General features: G+C 35.7%; 2 protein-coding genes across 5 annotated transcripts; one reads left to right on the top strand and one right to left on the bottom strand.

Moving 5' to 3' along the window:
• Positions 1-1,528: 1,528 nt before the first annotated feature.
• Positions 1,529-20,996, bottom strand: SEC6. 4 transcript variants are annotated; one of them, XM_088122490.1, is made up of 26 exons: positions 20,856-20,996; positions 20,529-20,671; positions 14,360-14,398; positions 14,112-14,200; positions 13,942-14,032; positions 12,012-12,101; positions 11,777-11,856; positions 11,056-11,148; positions 10,074-10,100; positions 8,251-8,358; positions 8,023-8,161; positions 7,838-7,882; positions 7,641-7,696; positions 7,265-7,373; positions 6,439-6,579; positions 6,156-6,335; positions 5,754-5,837; positions 5,577-5,663; positions 4,936-4,980; positions 4,422-4,500; positions 3,911-3,980; positions 3,105-3,192; positions 2,922-3,011; positions 2,711-2,827; positions 2,072-2,134; positions 1,529-1,835 (listed from the first exon to the last, which is right to left on the bottom strand). In XM_088122490.1, exons 2-26 carry the CDS (start codon positions 20,655-20,657, stop codon positions 1,704-1,706), a joined length of 2,271 nt encoding a protein of 756 aa, XP_087978616.1. In that variant the 5' UTR covers positions 20,658-20,671; positions 20,856-20,996; the 3' UTR covers positions 1,529-1,703. The 4 variants fall into 4 exon arrangements, with proteins under 4 accessions (XP_087978616.1, XP_087978617.1, XP_087978618.1 ...); XM_088122491.1 differs by having other exon boundaries at positions 20,529-20,663; positions 20,856-20,956; XM_088122492.1 differs by lacking the exon at positions 20,856-20,996 and adding an exon at positions 19,875-19,955 and having other exon boundaries at positions 20,529-20,665.
• LOC148212055 (uncharacterized) lies at positions 14,411-15,993 on the top strand. The gene has a single exon (XM_088122493.1). It carries the CDS (start codon positions 15,061-15,063, stop codon positions 15,991-15,993), a length of 933 nt encoding a protein of 310 aa, XP_087978619.1. The 5' UTR covers positions 14,411-15,060.
• Positions 20,997-21,119: the final 123 nt, after the last annotated feature.

Below are 21,119 nucleotides of genomic sequence, written 5' to 3'. Positions count from 1 at the left end.
GAGGTATGGAATTCATATAAATCCAGTGCAAGAAGAACAGTCTCATGTATCCTCTCTGTTCATGTATACACATTGACATAGAGTGAAATTGTTCAATCATTCAATCACAATATAAACAAATAATGTTAAATTTTGGAAAGAGCATCATTATATTTGCACCAATAAGTGCATATATCGTTTGATATCATTATCATTTAGTTTATTGGAGGATTTTATTCCACAAATAGAATCACTATAGTGGGTGCTAGATTTCTTTTCTATTGGAGATTGGTTTTCTTCTTTTCTTTATTTTGAATTTTCAACCCCATACTTCAAGCCAGATTGTTGATAGTCTTTTTCTTGATGGAATGGTTTTTCACCTCTTGATAATTCTTGTGGACACGACTATTTATATTTTTGTAATCTATTATATTGAAATACAATTCTTGTGGTGTTAATTGATGTTGATAATTATTTAATGAGAAAATTCTAGGTAGACTGACATTTTTTTTTTCTTTTTCTATTACGTATACTTCCACATTATCTTTTTAGTATTATTTTAGCCTTCTATTTTCATATCAAAAGTATTGAAATCTTATTCAAGATTCTCTTGTTTTACAACATTTTCTTTCAATTGATTTCTTTTCCTTAGGTTGATGTCTATTAGAGGTGGAAACTTCGAGTTACTATAAAACAAGGTAGAAAATAAAATAGAGATTAAGAACTTCTTTTGTTTTTGTTTTTTTTAGCAATTTTGATGAGTACTCCAATTTTGTTACCCATAGAGTTAGCATTTAAAGTTATGTAGGAATCATTAAATAAAATGATAGACAGACAGTAGTGTAATTAGATATAAAGAGAAATAGTATATAGGAAGAGTATTTCCATGTGCCATATAGGATATTCGTTGGACTGTATGAAACTTAAAGCTTTAAATATTGATGTAAATGTCAATATCTCAATTTTATGAAAATGTCGATATTGATTCGGTGGATCTTTCTAGAAAAAAAATAAAAGTTGAAATTTATTAATATTAATATCATGTTAATATTAGTGATATTTGGTATATTTTGTCAATTTTTTGTAATATTATAGAAATATTGATTTGCCAACTCTTATATTGTTGAACTCAAAATAGTCATGTGCATTATCGAGAAAGATGTTTAAGTTAACAGAAACCGGTACGTACAGGTCCACAAAAATCCATTATTTATAGTTTAGACTTGCAATTATTTAATACCTTTAACCTTTTCTATTCATCAACATCTTATACACGCCCCGATCAAACTATGATTGTTGCTAAAATTATAGTCGGATTCATGAATTTTTACGTATCTTCTATTTTGGTTCATTGATTGCCTAGATAGACAAATATTGAAAATCACATGTAATGAAGTATTAAGTTTTCAAGTAGGCCAACACAAACATAGCTTATGCATTGGAAAAATTAATAAAAACTTCCCAAGTAGATTAAGATTCTTGGTATATGATTAATGAAAAAATATATTATGATAGACATCCAAATTAGTTTTTGTACCATGCTAAGAAATTAAAATAAGATATTTTTAAAATAGACGACCAATCCTGCGAGGGCATTTGTGAAAATTCACGTGAGTATTATTACCTACTGTGCTGCCTAAGAATGTTAGAAAAAAAAATATACAAAGTTCTTGTACACAACCAATTCCTCAAAAAAAAAAAAAAAAAAAAAAAAAAAAAAAGAACTAAGTGAGCTTCCTCCAAATAGTTGCTTTGGACTGTGTTAAGCTCTTGACCCTTGGGAAAACAAAACCTGATTTTGGGGGTTTACCTCCAACAAGCGAATTCTCGTATATCTCTCTGCACTCTTGTACAACCTGTTGCAATCGCATATACACCACCCATCATTTTACTTTTTCATAACCAATCTCGTTTTTATACAATTTCATTACTAACAATTTTGGTTTTCCATTCCCTCCATCATTTTTGGTCTTCTGTTTACCAAATATTCTATGGTCAAGCAATAGTCAAGGTTTTAGTTTAAAAAGATGAAAAAAAAGAAGCTTCACTAATCAATATATGATGATTAAAATAAGTATGAGAAATAATATACCTCCTTAGCATCCTTCTTGGGTATGCCTTCCCGAAGTCCAACAAGCTTCTCCACCACCTCGGGCTGTAATTTGATATCATCAGAAATTCAGTTATAAGGTTTTCAAGATTGCTGTCCTGTGTTTACGTATTTGGTTTCACTACTTTCGCCTTTGGCTCGTTTTAGTCTCTTTACTTTAAAAAAACGTTCATCTTGATTCTTGTACTTTCAACTTAGGTTCATTGTAGTCATTGTACTTTCAAAATGTCTATTTTAGTCTCCACACTATTGAAAAGTGACCAATTTGGTTCCTACTTGAATAATTTTAGTGAGTGAAATTTCATGCAAAAACTAGATCAAAAGAAATGAGTTAAAAATTAAAATAAAGAGACCAAAATAGTCGCTTTCTAAATATACAGAAACTATATATACATATATGTATATATATATATTTTTTTTTCTCAAAAAGAAAAAGAAGCTATATATAAATATTTTAAGGTCAACTTTTTTGAACCTCAAGAAAAGGAGTAGGACCACTAAAGTTAATGCTCGTATTTGGCAGTATAGGGTCAATTTGCAGGTAGAATAGAATACTGATTTAATTTTTGGTAATTAATATGTAACCTATAAAGGACATGATGAAGGTGAAGAAAGTTTTACCGGGCAATCTGGTTGGTGCTCAAGGATATTTGTATAAATGAGGGTGAAAAAGTCCAAACTCTCAGCCGAAGCAAGTTCCCTTAGATCACTCAGTATCCTTACTCTGCTTTCTACTTTCTGTTACAAATAGAGAATACAAAAAATAAGCTTAAGAACTAAAAATAAATAAATAAGTAAAGTAACGATAAAAAAAAATCCAGAAATTACTTACAGAGATGCTTATATACTCCCTGAAAAAGTCCATGAGGACCTCTTCATCCAGCCTCATCCGCTCAATAGTTTCTTCCTTTATGTAGTTTTTCTAGAATCACAACATTTTTTTTTTAAATTTAGACAATTGCATCGTATGGGTATAAGAAGTCGAGATTAGGCACGTGTCAGGCCAGAATAACACCTGTGTCAGCAAATGATCTACATAGACGATGGCAGTTTCCTCTAGGCAAGCCTCGACAAATCTCCTAAACGATCTTTCTTCAATGTACCTTAAGTATTCATATATACAGATTACAAAAAAAGCTTAAAGACAATAATCATGTTAAACCAAAAAGATAAAAGATTTTATACTGTAGAAGGCAAAGAATGAACAGAACTGGTTAAATAGATAGGCAATTGAGAGCCCGTTCGGTAACGTTCGTTCTTATTTCCGTTTCTTCATTCTCAATAAATAAAAATGAACTACATTGCCCCAACATCATGAATTTAATTATGATAGAACAATCTTTTTATTTATGTTTTGGAACAAATTAAAAATGAGAACAAGAAAGAAGAAACTTGTTTTGGTTGTTTCCAAAATTTTAATATAATTTTGAGAATGTTCTCAAAAAAGGAGAATGCAAAATGCTTAGGTTTCTTAAGCATAGAGGCCATGTCTTAAACATGATGATGATTTCCTGTATAAAATCTGTAATGTATCTATGATTTTTTTATCATGCAGGTTGCATTACGGAAAATTTACTCCAAGAAAAGGAGTAGATTTAACTCAGTCTAACACTGATGTAGGGTAGCTTATTTTATATATATTAAAAATAAAAATAAAAAAATCATGACCAAATGAATAGTGACAGCGCATGGTCTAGATTTCTATCTTGGATTCTTTTCATGATTCAATAACAAATGATTTTCTTCGTTCCGTTTTTTTTTTTTTCAACAATGCTTTGTTTTGGACTAGAATACTGAAGGAAAAAAAGAATGAGAACTTACATCTTCACATCTGTGAAATAGTCTCCAAATGTTGCGACTAGGTATTCAGTAACGAGCCCTTCGCACCATTCTAACATAGGAAAAAAGGGTAACTTTTGTAAGAAAATAAGGTAATAGCACAGCGTTTAAATGGTTTCAAACTATTCATAGATGGAGGACCGAAGTTAATTTGGAATAATACGTTTAAACTATTCATAGCTAAACTCTTCATGCATTCTTGTTGTTCTTTTTTCTTTTCTTTTTTTAATAAACTGAGCTTTATCCTTCTCCTCTCCCTACTATTTATAACAACTCACCCCTAACTAATTACCATAATACCCCTACTAATATACTAATAATATTCCCAAAATATCCCTACTAGGACTCTTACATTTTCGAAGGCTAACTATACAATATAACTGGAAGATGACAAACACGACGCAACATAGGGCATGGTATGATCATAAACAATATATCCTCCAAACCAACCACAACGCAAATACAATCTGCCTAAAGAGAGAAGAAATATTACCCTTCTGATAAAGCTTGACAAGTAACTCCTGCACCCCAGGATCCTCAAAAATGACACTGACGGTTAGATGCACAGCTTCCTAGCATCAATTAATATGAAATAATTGTTCAGTCCATCTTTTCCATAGACAAGCTAATGAGCAATTTAACACACGGGATGTTGAAAGACAAGATCTGTGTCTACAGTCTCTGGAATAACACAATAATTGGGGAATCATGCCTTTTTTTTTCTTTTTCGTTTTTAATTAAGAAACATTTGAATTAACAAAAAACCTAAATTACAAAAATAAGGGGGCAAGGAAGAGACTTAATTACACATTTTTTATGCCTGACATTGCAAAGGTTTACACATTATTTAGGTTTTAAAATCTTCATATAGGTAATCTGCAGGAGTACTTAGTCTAGGGTCAGGTAATATGGTATTTCGTTGGAGAACTGACTCAAACCTATCCCAGAAATATAATATGTTGGTGCATAAGCGAATAGAAATATAATATGCTTGAAATATCCGGTACCTTGGCAACTTCTAGGAAGCCTTTGCAAGTGTCTTCAAAATTTATCTGTGAAATATACGGAGAAAACAAACCAGGATCAAATGAAGTTCCCAGGGCCCTATCTTTGCTTATTGGTATCTCACATTATTCGTGCGTTTCCTCTTCCACATGAGTATGTGGCCCTATCTTCCAAAATGATCTAAGGATTTGGAATACTTGCAGATAAGGGACCTATTATCTTCATTGAGTAATACAAATGTCTCGCACCACATACGATGTTCAAAATTTTTGAAATATAAGGACCTAGAATTTAATCAAAAAGGAAGAGATATTGGCCCACATATTCACACTTTTTCATTATCCAACTTTAAGAAAAACTGGAAATGGAAACATTTAGTGTAAATTACATATTCAATATCATTCAAAATTCTATATTAAAAAAAATTGTATACAAATACAATCCAAAAATAGGGTAGTGATTATTCATTAATAGGCAGGTTCAGTTTTTTTTTTCCCTTTAAAAAAGGAATCATTAGGAGACTAGATTTTTCTTTGAAAATAAGTAACAAAAGTTATTAATAGCAGAAAACATTTAAAAGAAGCATCAAGGTACAAGATGAAATTCAGAAGGAAAACGCACAAAGAGATCAGCACTGCATCACCTGTTCAGCATAATTCTGAGGGAGCGCTTCTATCGTGCTATTACTTAGCTCCATAGCAAGATCATAGCAACGCAAGTTGTTGTTGATCTGTAGGCATTTTCAATATCAAGTAATAAGAGCACGAGTTTCAATGCAAACATTAAAAATATAATCATTCCTACATAAGGGAAGACAAACCATTGCACACAAAGGTTCTAGACCAATTTCGGAAGCAGGTTCTTCAAGTCTCTGCCTCTCAGCTGCTTGAAAATCAATCATTACCTTGGAATAAAAAACTGCCTCAATAACCATTTAAAAGAGGAATTATAGTAACAAAAAGCAAAAAGTGCATGTTATACTTAATAAGTTAAAATTTCCAGCTACAAAAATTAGATAAGCATTATACAAAAAGTGAAAACTTTAAAATGAGCAACACTAACGCCAAGACTTCCAGAAAAATCTACATATTTCATTCATTTACTACAGAATATGTCTCCATGTGATTTGAGAAGAATTCCTCATGTTATCGAGGCAACAATTGAAGAGCAATCTAAATCTAAAGTGCCACTGAAATTGTAGCAGGGTAAAAAAAATTCTGACCTGAATAATTGCCAATGAAATCCTGTAAAGCATGACATCCGTGCTATTATCACGAACAATTTGCACTTGCTCACCAAGAATCCTAAACAAATCAACAGCAGCAGGTGTATACAGCTTTCCATCTTCAGTTTTTTTGGGCGGTTGAACCTTATCAGCCTCCAAGATATTCAAGTACCATTTCTAGGAACCATAAGAATCAACAATGGTAACAGCTGAAAATGATTAGCGACCCCAGCATTATCATCCTTCCAATTACTATAGAAGATTCATATTAAGTCATTACCCTCATTGTAGCTTGCATTCTTTCAACGTACGAATTCATCAGAGGATCCATAGAACCGCTCTCAGAACAAACTTGAGCCAGGGACTCATCAACACCTAGTCCAATCAGATTTTCTTGAAACTCTACAACCCAACCAGTCACCTAACTCCAATAGTGAAGTAAGAGTAGAATCTAGGAACTAAGATTTTCATGTGATGATAAAAACTCAAATAAAAGGACATCATTTATAATTACATACAAGCAGTTGGGTCACTCCTAAGATGTTAATTTTTTAAAATTTTTCTCACAAAGATTAATGCCAAATACGTATGATGTCATACTACATAGAGTGCTAAATAATAATTATCCTGAAACAATTTGTTCACAACGGAAGGGTCAATCCATCTGGCATCTATTAAACAGATCCAATATGATCTTAAAATAAAGTTATCTTGCGATGAACCAAAGCTAGGGACAAATCCCTTCTTCGACAGGGATATAAATTATCACAAAACCCATGAATTAATCAAGCTATGTATTTAATAGCAAGCTTTGTACAAGTTTTTGTTCCACTCCTGAAATATCAATGGAAAGTATCTACATATGAAGCAAACTATTATGAGATCTCTTCTCTAATCTATATTTTCTGTATTGAGAGTAATTCTATCGAACTATAAACATAAATGTACGTGTTTGTCAGTTATTCAGTCAAAACTAAAAACCATTTCTCTGCCCACAAAAAGGCCGCTGTTACATGGAATCTAGAAGGAAAAGGCAACATTCATCACCCCAAAAAAGGATTATAATTATTAGATGGAAAAACTGACTGCTTATACAGTACAAGTACCTTTAAAGTTTCTATGTTGGTTAAATCATTTGCCCTGTCACTGAGTAATCTGAGCATCTGAATGAACCTTTCAGTGTACAGATTGACCATGAGTTGGAATATCTCATATCTACAAAAGCATAAAGATCAGAAGTTACAAGGTATTATTTCAAAGAAAAAAGGATACTTTTTTCCCAGAGAAACAAAGTGTCTTATCAACAAATAAGAAACTTCAAAAATAATCTTCAAATCATATATTCTTTACAAGCTGAAATGAGTAAGGACACATACGATTAATGTGGATCTTTTGTTGGGCTCAATGAAGTCCTTGTTTGTTATAAAAATAATAATAATGAACAAATAAATAAATCTTAATGAGACCACTAGATCAGCAAACCTTGGTGGGAAACAAGGAGCCACATAGTCATAGACATCACCAAGCTCTTCTCCAATCTAAAATGTTAAAAATGAAAACTCAATGCAAATATGCAGAAAAATGTAATTCTAAGAGGAAGATTAAAGCATAATTGCTCATCCTCATTTGAAACCATATATAAATAAATAAACCTAGAACGCTTGATTGATGATGCTTACCGTTCGAGCTTCCGCTAAAGCTGCCTTCAGGTCTTCAAAAACTAGCTGATGAGAAATAGTTTTCATGAGATACAGTTACAAGAAGCCAAAAAGGTAATATATATATATATATATATATATGTATGGATGTATGTATGTATGTATTTCAATTTTCTCTTTTTATACAAAATTTTGAAGATAAATACCTCATTCAAAAGTTTACTAAACCTTCCCTCAACAGTCTTCCTTATTTGTTCATAGCATTTGTCTTTGTATGCTTTCCCCTGAGCCTTCAGTTTTTGCTGTGTTAGGTTTCTTGAAGAAGCTGTTGCTGTGGTGGATTTTCTGGTTTGATAAATTGAAAATTGATTGATCATCAGAAATGAAACTAAATCAGTTATCAAAACGCGTGTAAAATATGTCAAGATAATTACTTTGTGGTTCTGCGAGGGTTTGCTACAGTTGCCATTGCACCACCTCCCTCAGCCTCAGCTGCTTCCTCAGCAAGTTGTTGATCGAGAATTTCTTGCATTTCGACGACTCTAAAAAAATATGATTGAAAAATTATCCGTAAAATCATTTCAATTAATCAGATAGCAATCACAGAAATTCCTATCAAGGATTTCCCAGGAACTTCTATCTGAAGATCAGTGGAATTAAAGAGTTGAAAGAAACAATTCATTGAGGATTTTTTTCATTTCACCATCTCCTTATCAAATGGCAGTTGTTCTTTAATTTAGAAAATATAATCGCCTCAAATAGTAAGAACATCAAATTAAAGGCCTTACCCACCTTTTTCTTCCTTTTTTTCTGGGTCATTAGGTTGGAATCAATTAATTTAATAGATAAGATATAATAGTTGTTGCTTCAATTAAAGGAAAGGACTTAAAAGTTCATCGCATACCGTTCAGAAAATCGACAGCATTAAAATAATGGACAAGAAAGTCTAGCTTACATGTAACAACCTACGACCTATATAAAAGAATTACAAATATGCCTTCCAATTGTTTGCAATAAAAGGTCAAGATTAATTTTTAAGGATGGTACATGCCCATGCAAATTTAATATGCAACTACTCTAAACTTTTTCTGTTTTTCTACTTCACTTTTAGACTGTTTCTAAGCGCCTAACGGGCAGCCCAGTTGGCAAGGACTTGGAGTCTGTTGGTCATAATAGCTTAGAGGTCTCAAGTTCGAACCTACTGGTGAGCTTAATACCGAAAATCCTTGATGTCTCTTGGGTCCAAGCCTTGGGACAGGCGCAGGTGCCCCTGGATATAGTGGACTCCCAATTGTCCCAAAAAAAAAACTTTTAAGACTATTTCCAACTTTCCATCCAAAATTCCCAAAACAAAACCACATTATATTTGGTCTAATAGTAATGACTGATAACCAATGGAAGCTTCATATATTCAACAGCGTTCCATATCTTCACTGGGCCCTTCATGTCAAGAGCATACACATAGGGTAGCAATAAGAATGAGTTCCAATTTTTACATTTGTGTAAATGTATTCAGTTTCCAATAAACCAAAATGTATATACGTGTACAAACGTTACTTAGGGACTTGCTTTCCATAAAAGTTTTATTGTATGATCACAAGATTGAACAAGAGAAATAATACTAGGTGATCTCTTTCAGCCTCTTCGTGGAAGTTAGAAATTAACAATCACAGAGAAAATTCCATCATTTTTGACATGTTGAAAATTGGTTGTCCTGTACTAAAAATAAATAAAAAATAAAAGAAGAAGAAGAAAAAGAAGGAAAGAAAAGAAAAGAAAAAATAAAATAAAATCGGTTGTCCCATTTTATATTTGTATCCAGTTGGTGATTATATAAATTTTTATATAACTTGGTAGAACTCTTAGTCCTCATTTTTAACAAACTGCTAAACATCAGACAACCGCTTTTCCTTTCTCTTTTTTTTTTCCCTTTCTTTTTCCCCTGGGAGTATTTAAATACCATACCAGCTTCATTGCTACTCACGTTATGCATTATTAAGCCACCGAATCATCTTTTATCCTTTCAGCTTAAATAGTAAAAAAAATATTTGTTGGAAACCACTTCATTTGTTATTTAATAAGTGTCTTTCTTAAACAAGATAATGAGGAAATTTGAAACATACAAGAAGGATGGGTGATTCTAATTTCTATAAAAAGTTTTGAGTTCTTTCTCAACACTATGATATTCAAAGCATATGTATGATTGTTCTAACTGAATTACAATAAACTAAATTTACCCCCATGCCAATGGACGTACCTTATAGCACGAACCAATGTTTGTGGACTGCAAAATGGAAAAATCACACAGTTGGAAAATAGTACCAAAAGGATCAAAATCATATTTATAGCTATTAATGAAGCTTTAACAATGAATGAGTTCTGTAACCTACTGTTTTTAACAATATTAATCCATAGTTGATTATATCCCACACACATACACACACACTGTAATCGACATTAAATATTACCACAACAATTTGGCAAGATTTCATCTACATAAAACTTGACTACTCAACTCCATATTGTTCAAAGCAAATTATTTGGGGGAAGGGGGTGAGAGAGGAGGAATCATCTTGCAACCTCAAGGAAGCCAAAATTGCTCTCCTATAAAATTTTCCCACATCTTCCTCAGCAAGTCACTATCCCAAAAATCCTTCTACTGTGCAAACCAGATATATATATATATATGTATAAATTTTTTTATTATTATTCACACAAATAATAGTCACGAGTCTAAACATCAAAATTTTGAAGCACGGATATCATCTTTTGAATGTCCACCAAAATGAAATTGTATAATGATAATTGTTGTTTTGGATTTGCCAAATGCCCAAATCAATCCAATGACTCAACAAGCTAACCTGAAGACATTAATTTTAGCATATTTGCAAGCTAGATAATACACACCAATGATGGGATAAGAAAAGACAGTTTAAAAAGCATGCATCCCAAAAAAATCCCACATAGGCTGTCAGAATTTCACTCCATCTGTTTGCAGATTTACTAGCCCATAGGTGCACGAAGCATAGCCCCAAGATTCTTTTGAGACGAATGAATGCCAAAGAATGAGAAAAGGCTTAGGGTGGATACCTAGGCACTCAAAAGTGAGGAAGGGTTCAGTAAAGGGACGAATTGCTTCGAGAAGTTGAGAATAAGTGTAGACCCAAAGGTGGGAAGACAAGCTTCATACGCATGAAATTAATTTTTTGTTAATGTCACCAAAATTATACACAACATACCTCTCTTTAGAAAGTTTATAAAAGTTGGATATATGTTCCCATAACGTCTTCTCAAATGTTTCCCATGTTCGATCCACATCTTCAAAATATTCTCTGTTGTTTATTCCAAAGGTTAGAAGGAAGCAAGGAATGTCACGCTATGTATCAAGAAAAAAATTGATGAAACTATTATACAAAAATTAATTTTTTTAAAAAAAAATAAATAGGAAAAAAAAATGAAACATAAAATTTCACTTTTGCCATCAAACCTAACCACGTTCAATTTAATTGTTCATTAATATAATAAAATGACATTAACCCATATAGAGTTTCTAAAGATTGAACTATTCTATCTTTTGTCTTATCATTGTCCCACAAACTATATCTAGTTCCTTTAAGAACTTCAAACACTCCCGAATAAACAGGCCACTTAAGTCTATCATTAAATTCCATTCTTATTCTAGTCATGGTTAGACATTTTTCTTAATAAGAAACGGATTCCATTGAAAAATAAAATGTACAAAAGGAGGGAAGGCCAGGCCCTCGAACCAAGTGAAAGAAGTCACAGATATAAAAATTATAAAGATTATTATAAAATCCCATTTTTCAAGGTAACCACAAATAAGGAATTTAAATAGATAGAAAACTAAAGGATATTTGCATGTAATTGCTAATAGTAAGTAGTTTTTCCTTTTCCCCCAATGAAAATAAGATAGATCTACATACAGAAAAGAACAGATACCTTAATCTTCCAACCTCTTCTTTGTGAGATGCTGCAGCTGCTAAAGCAAACCTCCGTTTTCCATCAAGTGCGGTTAGCCTCTGTGACAATTGTGCACGTCATGGGAAAAATTATGAGGACCAAATTATAATTGCATGAAGATGCTACTCTTATATTTTAAAGAAAAAGAAAGAATGAAATGTCCTAAATGATGAGAACTTTTTCAACCTTAATAACTACAATAAGACCACTTCACCTCATAAGTATTTATAAGCTCTTTATCATCACTCAATGAATCACGGGCCTCAGCTGCCTCAACAGATATGGACATCATACCCTCAACATCCTATTCAAGGCTAGAACATTAGTTCTATAACACCATATAATGCAGCCAAGCACCAGAGAGAGAGAACAAAATAGATAGAATTAAAAGTTCTCAAACTTAAAGCAATAAAAATCAGTTTCTGGATTAAATATTTCATGCAACATTTGTGGAATAGCAGTTGATTGAAAAAAAAAACAATTTTAATATAATAATAGTGTTGAGCTAGGAAACACGGACACACATTTTTGGGCGAAGTATCTGTGTCGGACACGTGTCCGACACGGATACGCCCGGACACGTGCCGGACACGTATCAGACACGCATTTTGGCGTGTCTGATTTATTTATTTTTTTTTAAATCGGACACGGCTGGACACGGTATGGACACGGGATGGACACAGGATGATAGTTTTGTGGGTTTTCTGAGCCCAAATAAGAAGGCCCAATGCCCATTAGTAATTAAAAAAAACAAATAAATGATAAATAAACTAATATCCACCCACGAAAATGAAACACACCACCCACTCCACGAAGCCGACGCCGCTCGCCCTTGCCGCTGCCACTGACGCCGACGCCCGCTTGCCCTTGCCGCTGCCGACGACGCAACCCTGCCCTCTGTTTTTCTTTCTTGCTTCTTAGGTAAACTCTAATAACCTAACTTTTTTATTTTTCAACCCTCTGTTTTTCTTTCATTTTCATATACTAAAAAAAATTCTCATTTTTTAAACTGCTTTTTGAATTTTGACCATTTTATTTCACTAAATTTAAACTTTATTTTTCTTAGTACCTGCGTTTTGTTTCTGTCCCTTTCTTTTTTTTTTTACAAGGACTTGATCTCTGTAAAAAAATATTAAAAAACTTTTACAAGGACTTTTTAAATATTTTTTGTGTTAAATTTACATATATCCTAAAAAAAAAATGTATCCCAACGTGTCCGTGTCCTAATTTTTTAGGAATTGACGTATCGCCGTGTCCTATCGTGTCCGTGTCCGTGTCCCGTATCCGTGTCCGTGCTTCTTAGGTGTTGAGCATGTAAAACTAGACCAACTAACCTTATTAATAGTGTCTACAAAATAATCTCAAAGGTTCTAGCATAGAGCATTAAGATGGTGCTCCCTAGAATGATTTCTAATAAGCATTTTGCCTTTATTAACGAGGGAAAATTTTTGGACCCTATCCTTGTTGCCAATGAGGATATTGAAGACTGTGCTAGAAGAAGAGTTAAAGGTTGAATTGTTAAGTTCATTGCCCGAGTACTAGATGATTAACTGTTAAAGAATCTTCGAAGATAAGCTCCTTGATTGGATTGATTGTTTTCAACTCATCAATCATCAAGATCAAAGTCTTTCGTTGGTGCTCTTTATCTTAATTTTTTTTTATACCTATTCACTTCCAAATATCTGTTCCAGTTGGGGGGCTTTTTTGTATGATTGTTCTTTTGCTTTCCCTTTATCACTTTTGCTTTCTTCTTTTTAGTCTACACTTAATAGACTTAGTATTTTTGTACACTTTTTAGCTTTTTGAAAAGTTATGTTTCTTGTTTATAAAAAAAATATGCGCCTAAAAACAATTTAAAAACAATTTCTGGAGGTTTGCGCCTAAAATTCTATCAAGATCTAAAAGATGGTGAAAATAATAAGATCAAAAATGATAAAAAGACAGCCACATAAACCATCCAATAATGTGTTCAATACCAAGGTACATTTGAGATATACGTTAGAATTTATTTCATTTATAATTAAGTATAAGAGCCTTAGTGTAACTCCATTCGTTGGGCTTATTCCCTTTTTGTAATTTCATACATCAATAAATTGTTTCTTATCAAAAAATAATAATAATAATAATTAAGGAGAAGAGCTGACCTTCAAGGTTGTTAACAAGTTATTCCTTGCATTGCTAAGGAGCTTTATCTGATCATGGTTCTCTATTAATGTTTGGCATTCTTGACATAACCTGAATCCAGAGACAATCAAGTTATCGCAATACTTGAATCAAAAAATTTATGTGAAAGCCAATGCATCTATTTTCATACTTCTCGATAGAAATAAAGTTTTCTCGAATCTGGTTTATTGACTTTTCAGATAAAGAAAGCGACTCCAACCCAGCTTGTGCTTGTTCAACCTACATTCATGTTGGGAAGGCAAGACTATTTGAGCAACACAAGATCCTTTATCTTCAAGTGGATCTCAGAACGTTTGGTCCATTAGTAAATATAAAAAATACACAATGGTGAGACAGCAGATATATTCAAAAATTATGGAAGAAAGATGTCTGCTATACCTGCTCTGCAACCATTGTACTGAGTTGTGCATCATTTGCCTGAAAATGAAGTATGATTGCAACATTCAGAAGACAACTTTTAAGTTCAGTCAACCCCACAAAACAAGGCCAACATTATATGATTAGCAGAAAGATAAGACATTCATAAGCATCACAGTAATTGTGCCTGAATACAACATCGGAATCTAGGAAATTATGCTCCAGCTGTACACACAAAAAAAAATTGAATAACTATGAGCATTGAGCCCTGGTACCATTGACCAATACTATGGCAGGAAGTTGAATTGAATCTGTCTTGACACTGTCTCAACAACATTAAACTACAAGACTTCCACATCAATTTGTTAGACCTCCTGTTATAAATGTGTATGTTAGGAAGGCTAAGGAGGGTAAATCCACTTTATCAGTTAGTTAAGTGGTTAGAAGAGAGAGAAAGGAGAAGGTGGGATAAATAGGGGGAAGTTAGTAGGAAGTTCCTATCTTTTGGTATTTTGTGTAAGCAGTTGTACTTGGTGGAGAGGTTACCAGCCCTCCCTGGAAGTTGTTGTGTATTCTGTATTAGTGTTTGTATTTTGAATTCCAAGAAGTAGTAAGTTGTTGTGTATTCTGTATTAGTGTTTGTATTTTGAATTCCAAGAAGTAGTAAGGAGTATCCTTACAAATTGGTATCAGAGCATTCGTTCCTGGAGATTTTGACCACAATGGTTTCAACACGGTTGGAGGAACGGTGTGAGGCTACTGAAGCGGAAGTTTCTGAGTTGAAGGTGTTAATGTTAGCAATCCGTGAACAAGTTGCACAGAATCAGAAGGCACTAGATGCTTTCATGGCTGAACAAAACACTATGGGACAGGTCATGACGGACCTTATCAAGGGGAAGACACCGCACACTGTTTCAGTGGGTGAGGCATCTACCAGGAGGCAAAAGGGAAGTGATGGCGACATCAGGATTGTGGAAGTTCCGGATTCCAGTGGAGATCGAAGCAAATTCAAGAAGGTTGAAATGCCCATTTTCACGGGTACTGATCCAGATTCATGGTTCTTCAGGGCTGAAAGGTATTTTGATATTCACAAATTGACAGATGAAGAGAAGTTGACAGTGGCAGTTATCAGTTTTGAAGGGATTGCCTTGGCTTGGTTTCGATGGAATGATCATAGGCAGCATTTCACAAGTTGGGAAAATCTCAAGTCCCGTATGTATCGTCGATTTCGATCGTCCAAATCTAGGAAAAGGTGTGCGCAGTTGCTGTCTATAAAGCAGGAAGACACTATCACGGCTTATCAAGAACAATCCGAGGCACTGGCTGCGACGGTTCCCCATCTGTCCGAAGAGGTTCTTGAGAGTGCTTACTTGAACGGTTTGGATTCGGTTGTGCGTGCAGAGGTGTTGGCTATGGAACCGAATGGGTTGGATGAAATTATGTGCAAGGCTTCACTTGTGGAGGTCATCAGTGTGGCAACGATTGAGGCAACCGACGTTAGCCATAACCGTTTAGGAACCAAAGCGGTTTCATCTTCTTCGAAATCCGCCCCTACAGCCATCGAACTTGTTCCTATTCGCACAGTCACCATAGCAAGTAAGAACGTTCCGACGGTCCCCATACAACGAACGCCTGCAGGTCATAATGAGAAGTGATTAACTGAGGCGGAGTATTTAAAGAGCAAGGAGCAGGGGCTCTGTTTCCGCTGTGAGGAAAAATATTCCATTGGGCATAAGTGTAATAATCCTCAACTTCGTGTTTACGTCGTGCACAATGATGACATTGGGGAGGACGATGATGAACAAGAGGTAATTGAGGAAGTGTGTGCGCCGGTTGACGAGAAGGGCAAAGCTGTTTAGTTTGTTGCCTTCAACACGGTTGTAGGGTTTACAACGCCGGGGACCATGAAGCTAAAGGGAAAGATACAAGGGCGTGAAGTGGTTATTCTTATTGATTGTGGGGCGACCCATAATTTTATTGCTCAATCTTTATCAGAGGAGTTGAAACTACATTGCTCGGAGACCACTCATTATGGAGTCATCATGGGGACTGGATTAGCAGTCAAAAGGGAGAGGCATATGTAAGGGAGTTGTGCTGGAATTGCTAGAGTTAACAGTTAAGGAGGACTTCTTACCACTCGAATTGAGCAGTTTGGATGTCGTTTTGGGTATGCAGTGGCTGAAACGAATGGGAACAATGAAGGTTGATTGGCCAGCTTTGTTAATGACGTTCGAAAGGGATGGCTGGAAGATCCAATTGAAGGGAGATCCATCATTAACTCAAAAGGAAGTCACCTTCAAATGACTTTCACGAGCATGGGATCCTCTTGATCAAGGTTTCTTGGTTGAGCTTCGTGCTATAACAACTGTGGACGGGGACGGATCAAATGAAGCTGGTGAACAATTTCCCGATGTTCCGATGGAAGTGAAGAATTTATTGACAGAGTTCGATACGCTTTTTAGGCAGCCAGATGAACTTCCTCCATCACGGGCTATCAACCATCGCATACAACTGAAAGAAGGTGAACAATCGGTTAATGTGAGGTCATATAGATATGCTCATGCCCAGAAAGCTGAAATTGAGCGTTTGGTCGGGGAAATGTTAGCCACCGGCATAATCAGACCTAACATCAGTCCCTATTCAAGCCATGTGATTTTAGTGAAGAAGAAGGACGGGAGCTAGCGTTTCTGTGTGGACTATAGAGCTCTCAACAATGCTACCGTGCCGGACAAGTTTCCTATACCGATCATTGAAGAGTTGTTAGATGAACTGTATGGATCTCGGGTGTATACCAAGATTGACCTTCGGTCAGGGTATCATCAAATACGGGTGGCCGAGGCAGATGTTCCTAAATCGGCATTTCGAACTCACGATGGGCACTATGAGTTTCTCGTCATGCCTTTTTGGTTAACCAATGCTCCGTCCACTTTTCAATCACTCATGAATCAGGTTTTTCGTCCCTTTCTTCGACATTGTGTGTTGGTTTTCTTTGACGATATACTGATTTATAGACCTGATATGAAGTCTCATTTGACTCATTTAGCTATGGTGTTCAATGTCTTGTGGGATAATGGTTTGTTTGCTAACTTAAAAAAGTGCAGCTTCGCACAAGACAGAATTGAATATCGGGGCATTGGATATCTACCAATGGAGTCGAGGCGGATCCGAAGAAGGTAAGGGCAATGTTGCAATGGCCTCAAGCTAAGAATCTGAAGGAACTTCGAGGATTTTTGGGGCTCATAGGTTATTACAGACGTTTTGTGGCCAATTATGGTACGCTAGCAGCACCTTTAACTCAACTGTTAAAGAAGGATTCTTTCATTTGGAGTGAGCAAGCTACACAAGCTTTCAAAAAACTCAAGCAAGCCATGGTTACTCTACCGGTCTTAACACTACCTGACTTTAGTGTTCCTTTTGTCATTGAGACAGACGTTTCAGGTTATGGTTTGGGAGCTGTACTGTCACAACGACAACGGGCGGTGGCATACTTCAATCATACACTTTCTCTTCGGGCTCAATCCAAATCAGTTTATGAAAGGGAGCTTATGGCTGTGATTATGGCTGTGCAGCGTTGGCGACCCTATTTACTAGGTCAACGTTTCATTGTCCGAACGGACCAGCAGGCTTTGAAGTTTCTTTTGGAGCAGCGGGTGGTGCAACCAGAATACCAGAAATGGGTCTCCTCGCTACTCGATTATAGTTTTGAGATTCAATATAAACCCCATCAAGAGAATAAGGCCGCTGATGCATTATCTAGGGTCACTCCGGTTGCTCTCTTGGGTGCTTTAACAGCTCCCACGCTCTTGGATGTTGACCTCATATCTAAGGAAGTCGCGGAAGACCCTTATTTATCAGCTATCCTAGCGGAATTATCGGCCACACCAGACAGTGGATCCAAGTTCCAGCTCCATCAGGGTGTATTGAAATACAAAGGGAGGTTAGTTCTATCAAAGACTTCTTCTCTAATACCAGCTATCGTAAACATGTATCATGACTCAGTGTTAGGGGGACATTCTGGATTCCTACGAACATATAAACGCCTCACGGGCGAACTGTATTGGCAAGGTATGAAGGAGGAAGTTAAATCCTATGTGGCTCGTTGTTCGATACGTCAAAGCAACAAGACTTTGGCTATGGCACCAGCAGGGTTGTTGCAACCGTTACTCATCCCTACTCGCATTTGGGAGGACATTAACATGGATTTCATTAAGGGGTTGCCCAGATCTCACGGCTTCACCTCCATGCTAGTTGTGGTGGATCATTTGAGCAAGTATGGATATTTCATTCCTATCACTCATCCTTATACGGCCAAGTCCATTGTTGCGGTGTTTGTTAAGGAGGTTGTTCGCCTACATGGTTTTCCTCAATCCATTGTTTCTGATCGGGATAAAATCTTTGTTAGCCATTTTTGGTCGGAATTGTTTCGCGTTCAAGGAACACAACTACGTCGCAGCACCGCATATCACCTTCAATCTGATGGGCAGACCGAAGTAGTGAATAAATGTCTGGAGACTTATCTCCGTTGTTTCGGCAATGACACTCCCAAACAATGGAGTTTGTGGGTTCCATGGGCTAAATTCTGGTACAATACTACTTATCCTGTATCGATTACTACTACACCATTCAGATTGTCTATGGTCGAGCTCCTCCTCCACTTATATCTTATATCTTATGGGAGTCAAAAGACTGCTAATGCAACGCTTGATCAGCAGTTAGTCAATCGGGACTTGATGATTGACCGACTTAAGGAATCCTTAAGGCACACTCACAACCGAATGAAAAAATTTGCATACCTGAAAAGAAGAGATGTCGAGTTCAATGAAGGAGATTGGGTCTATCTGAAGATTCGGCCCTATAGACAGCAGTCTGTTGCCAAACAAAAGAATGAGAAGTTAGCTCCAAAGTTTTTCGAACCTTTTGAGGTGCTACAATGCATTGGAAAGGTGGCTTACAAACTTAAATTACCCCCCAGGCAACTATCCATCCGGTGTTCCATGTCTCTCAGCTCAAAAAGGTTGTGGGCTCTCATGTTGCGGTTCAACCTTTTACTCCTTGGATCACTTCGGATTTAGAATGGGTTGCGGAACCTGAAGATGGTTTTGCTACTCGCCTGGATCCGGTTACTGGAATGGAAGAGGCGCTAATTAAATGGTCTCATTTGGCGCTAATTAAATGGTCTCATTTGCCTGAAGAGGAAGCTACGTGGGAATCAGTTGTTGACCTTCGGCACCAATTTCCAACATTCCATCAGAAGTTCTTTGTTGATCCTCACTTGGGGATCAGTTAGTTAAGTGGTTAGAAGAGAGAGAAAGGAGAAGGTGGGATAAATAGGGGGAAGTTAGTAGGAAGTTCCTATCTTTTGGTATTTTGTGTAAGCAGTTGTACTTGGTGGAGAGGTTACCAGCCCTCTCGAACTGGCTGGAAGTTGTTGTGTATTCTGTATTAGTGTTTGTATTTTGAATTCCAAGAAGTAGTATGGAGTATCCTTACACAATTAAACATATGTTGCATCTGCACCAAAAATTTTATAAAGTACCTCAATTATGCAACAATATTAGGCACAGGCATAGGAAAAACGGGAGAACGTAAGTTCTGAAGTCCGCATGAGGTGAAGTACCTGAATTGTGGCATAACGTGCAACATTCAAACTTAATTACCAGATAAATTCAGTGCAGGCAAAAATTAGCCTCAGCTTATGGAAGCTTACTTGAGATCCGCAATTGATAACATGGACAAGTGTTTTTGTTAAACCCTGCACTCATGCTTTGTGTGCAGCATTGTTTTTAATTTACCATTTGTCAATTATTTAAAAGCATCGACTACTGAAATTTAGTAGACTACATACCACAAACGTTCCTAGAAATGAAAAATCGAAAAAGATTCTTAAGTGCAAGTGCTATAAACTCTGAAATGCATAAGGCAGAATTCTGTAGGTGAGGAATTAAGAACTTTTGAGGCTAAAAAATAGCTACGACCACTGTCCTGACGAGTAATGATGCAACATTCTGGAATTTCTTGACTAAACTAAATCAAAGACTCGTCGTCATCGGTAACTCTCGCAACAAAACGTAAAACAAAAATTGGGTTACTTGCTCAACATCCTACCATTAGCATCAATACCTGCAAAACTCCAGCACAAAAACGGGAAACAAGAAATTACGCGGGAGAAAATTCAGGCAGAAGCTAGTACCTGCTGACGAGTAATGTAATCGGCCTTGATCGAACTAATTGAATGCAGAAGCTCCGGAAGCGGCAGAAGCTTGGCAACCTCGCGTACGGCTGCTTCCTTCGCTTCGATTCCGAGATCCTCGACCATCATCTTGCACTAAGAGATTGCAAAACACAGAGAGACTCGAAAATTGAGCAGATAATCGAAGTAATGAAATGAAAAGTTGATTTCTGAAAATAGTAACGATCTCTGATGTTTGATAAACAGATTTTTTCGGCTTCGAAACAATCTTTTTCATCCGAATGAAGATGGATCTGATTGACGAAGCAGCTCCCAGAATTTTCTTACCAGATGGACGACGTTTATTGGGCCACAACATGAAATGCCAGGCCGAACGAAATTACTTCGAAATGATTTTTAGACTTTTATCTGTCGCCTGTAAAATGATACATTATATTTGTTGAGAAAATAGCAAATTGTAAATCTTTTTTTTTATATATATAAAGGTAAATTAAATTTAGTTTTACATTCTAATTCAACTTTTTTTTTTAAATTAAATTTTTAATATTGTCTTTTTTTCAAACTTATTTTAAAAATAAGTTTACCACCAAA

This window comes from Momordica charantia, assembly GCF_013281855.1.
Source record: "Momordica charantia cultivar OHB3-1 chromosome 4 unlocalized genomic scaffold, Mcharantia_2.0 BLBB01000004.1, whole genome shotgun sequence".
Taxonomy (NCBI): Eukaryota; Viridiplantae; Streptophyta; class Magnoliopsida; order Cucurbitales; family Cucurbitaceae; genus Momordica; species Momordica charantia.
The sequence above is the reverse complement of the archived record's forward strand: the minus strand, read 5'-3'. Positions and strand labels throughout refer to the sequence as shown.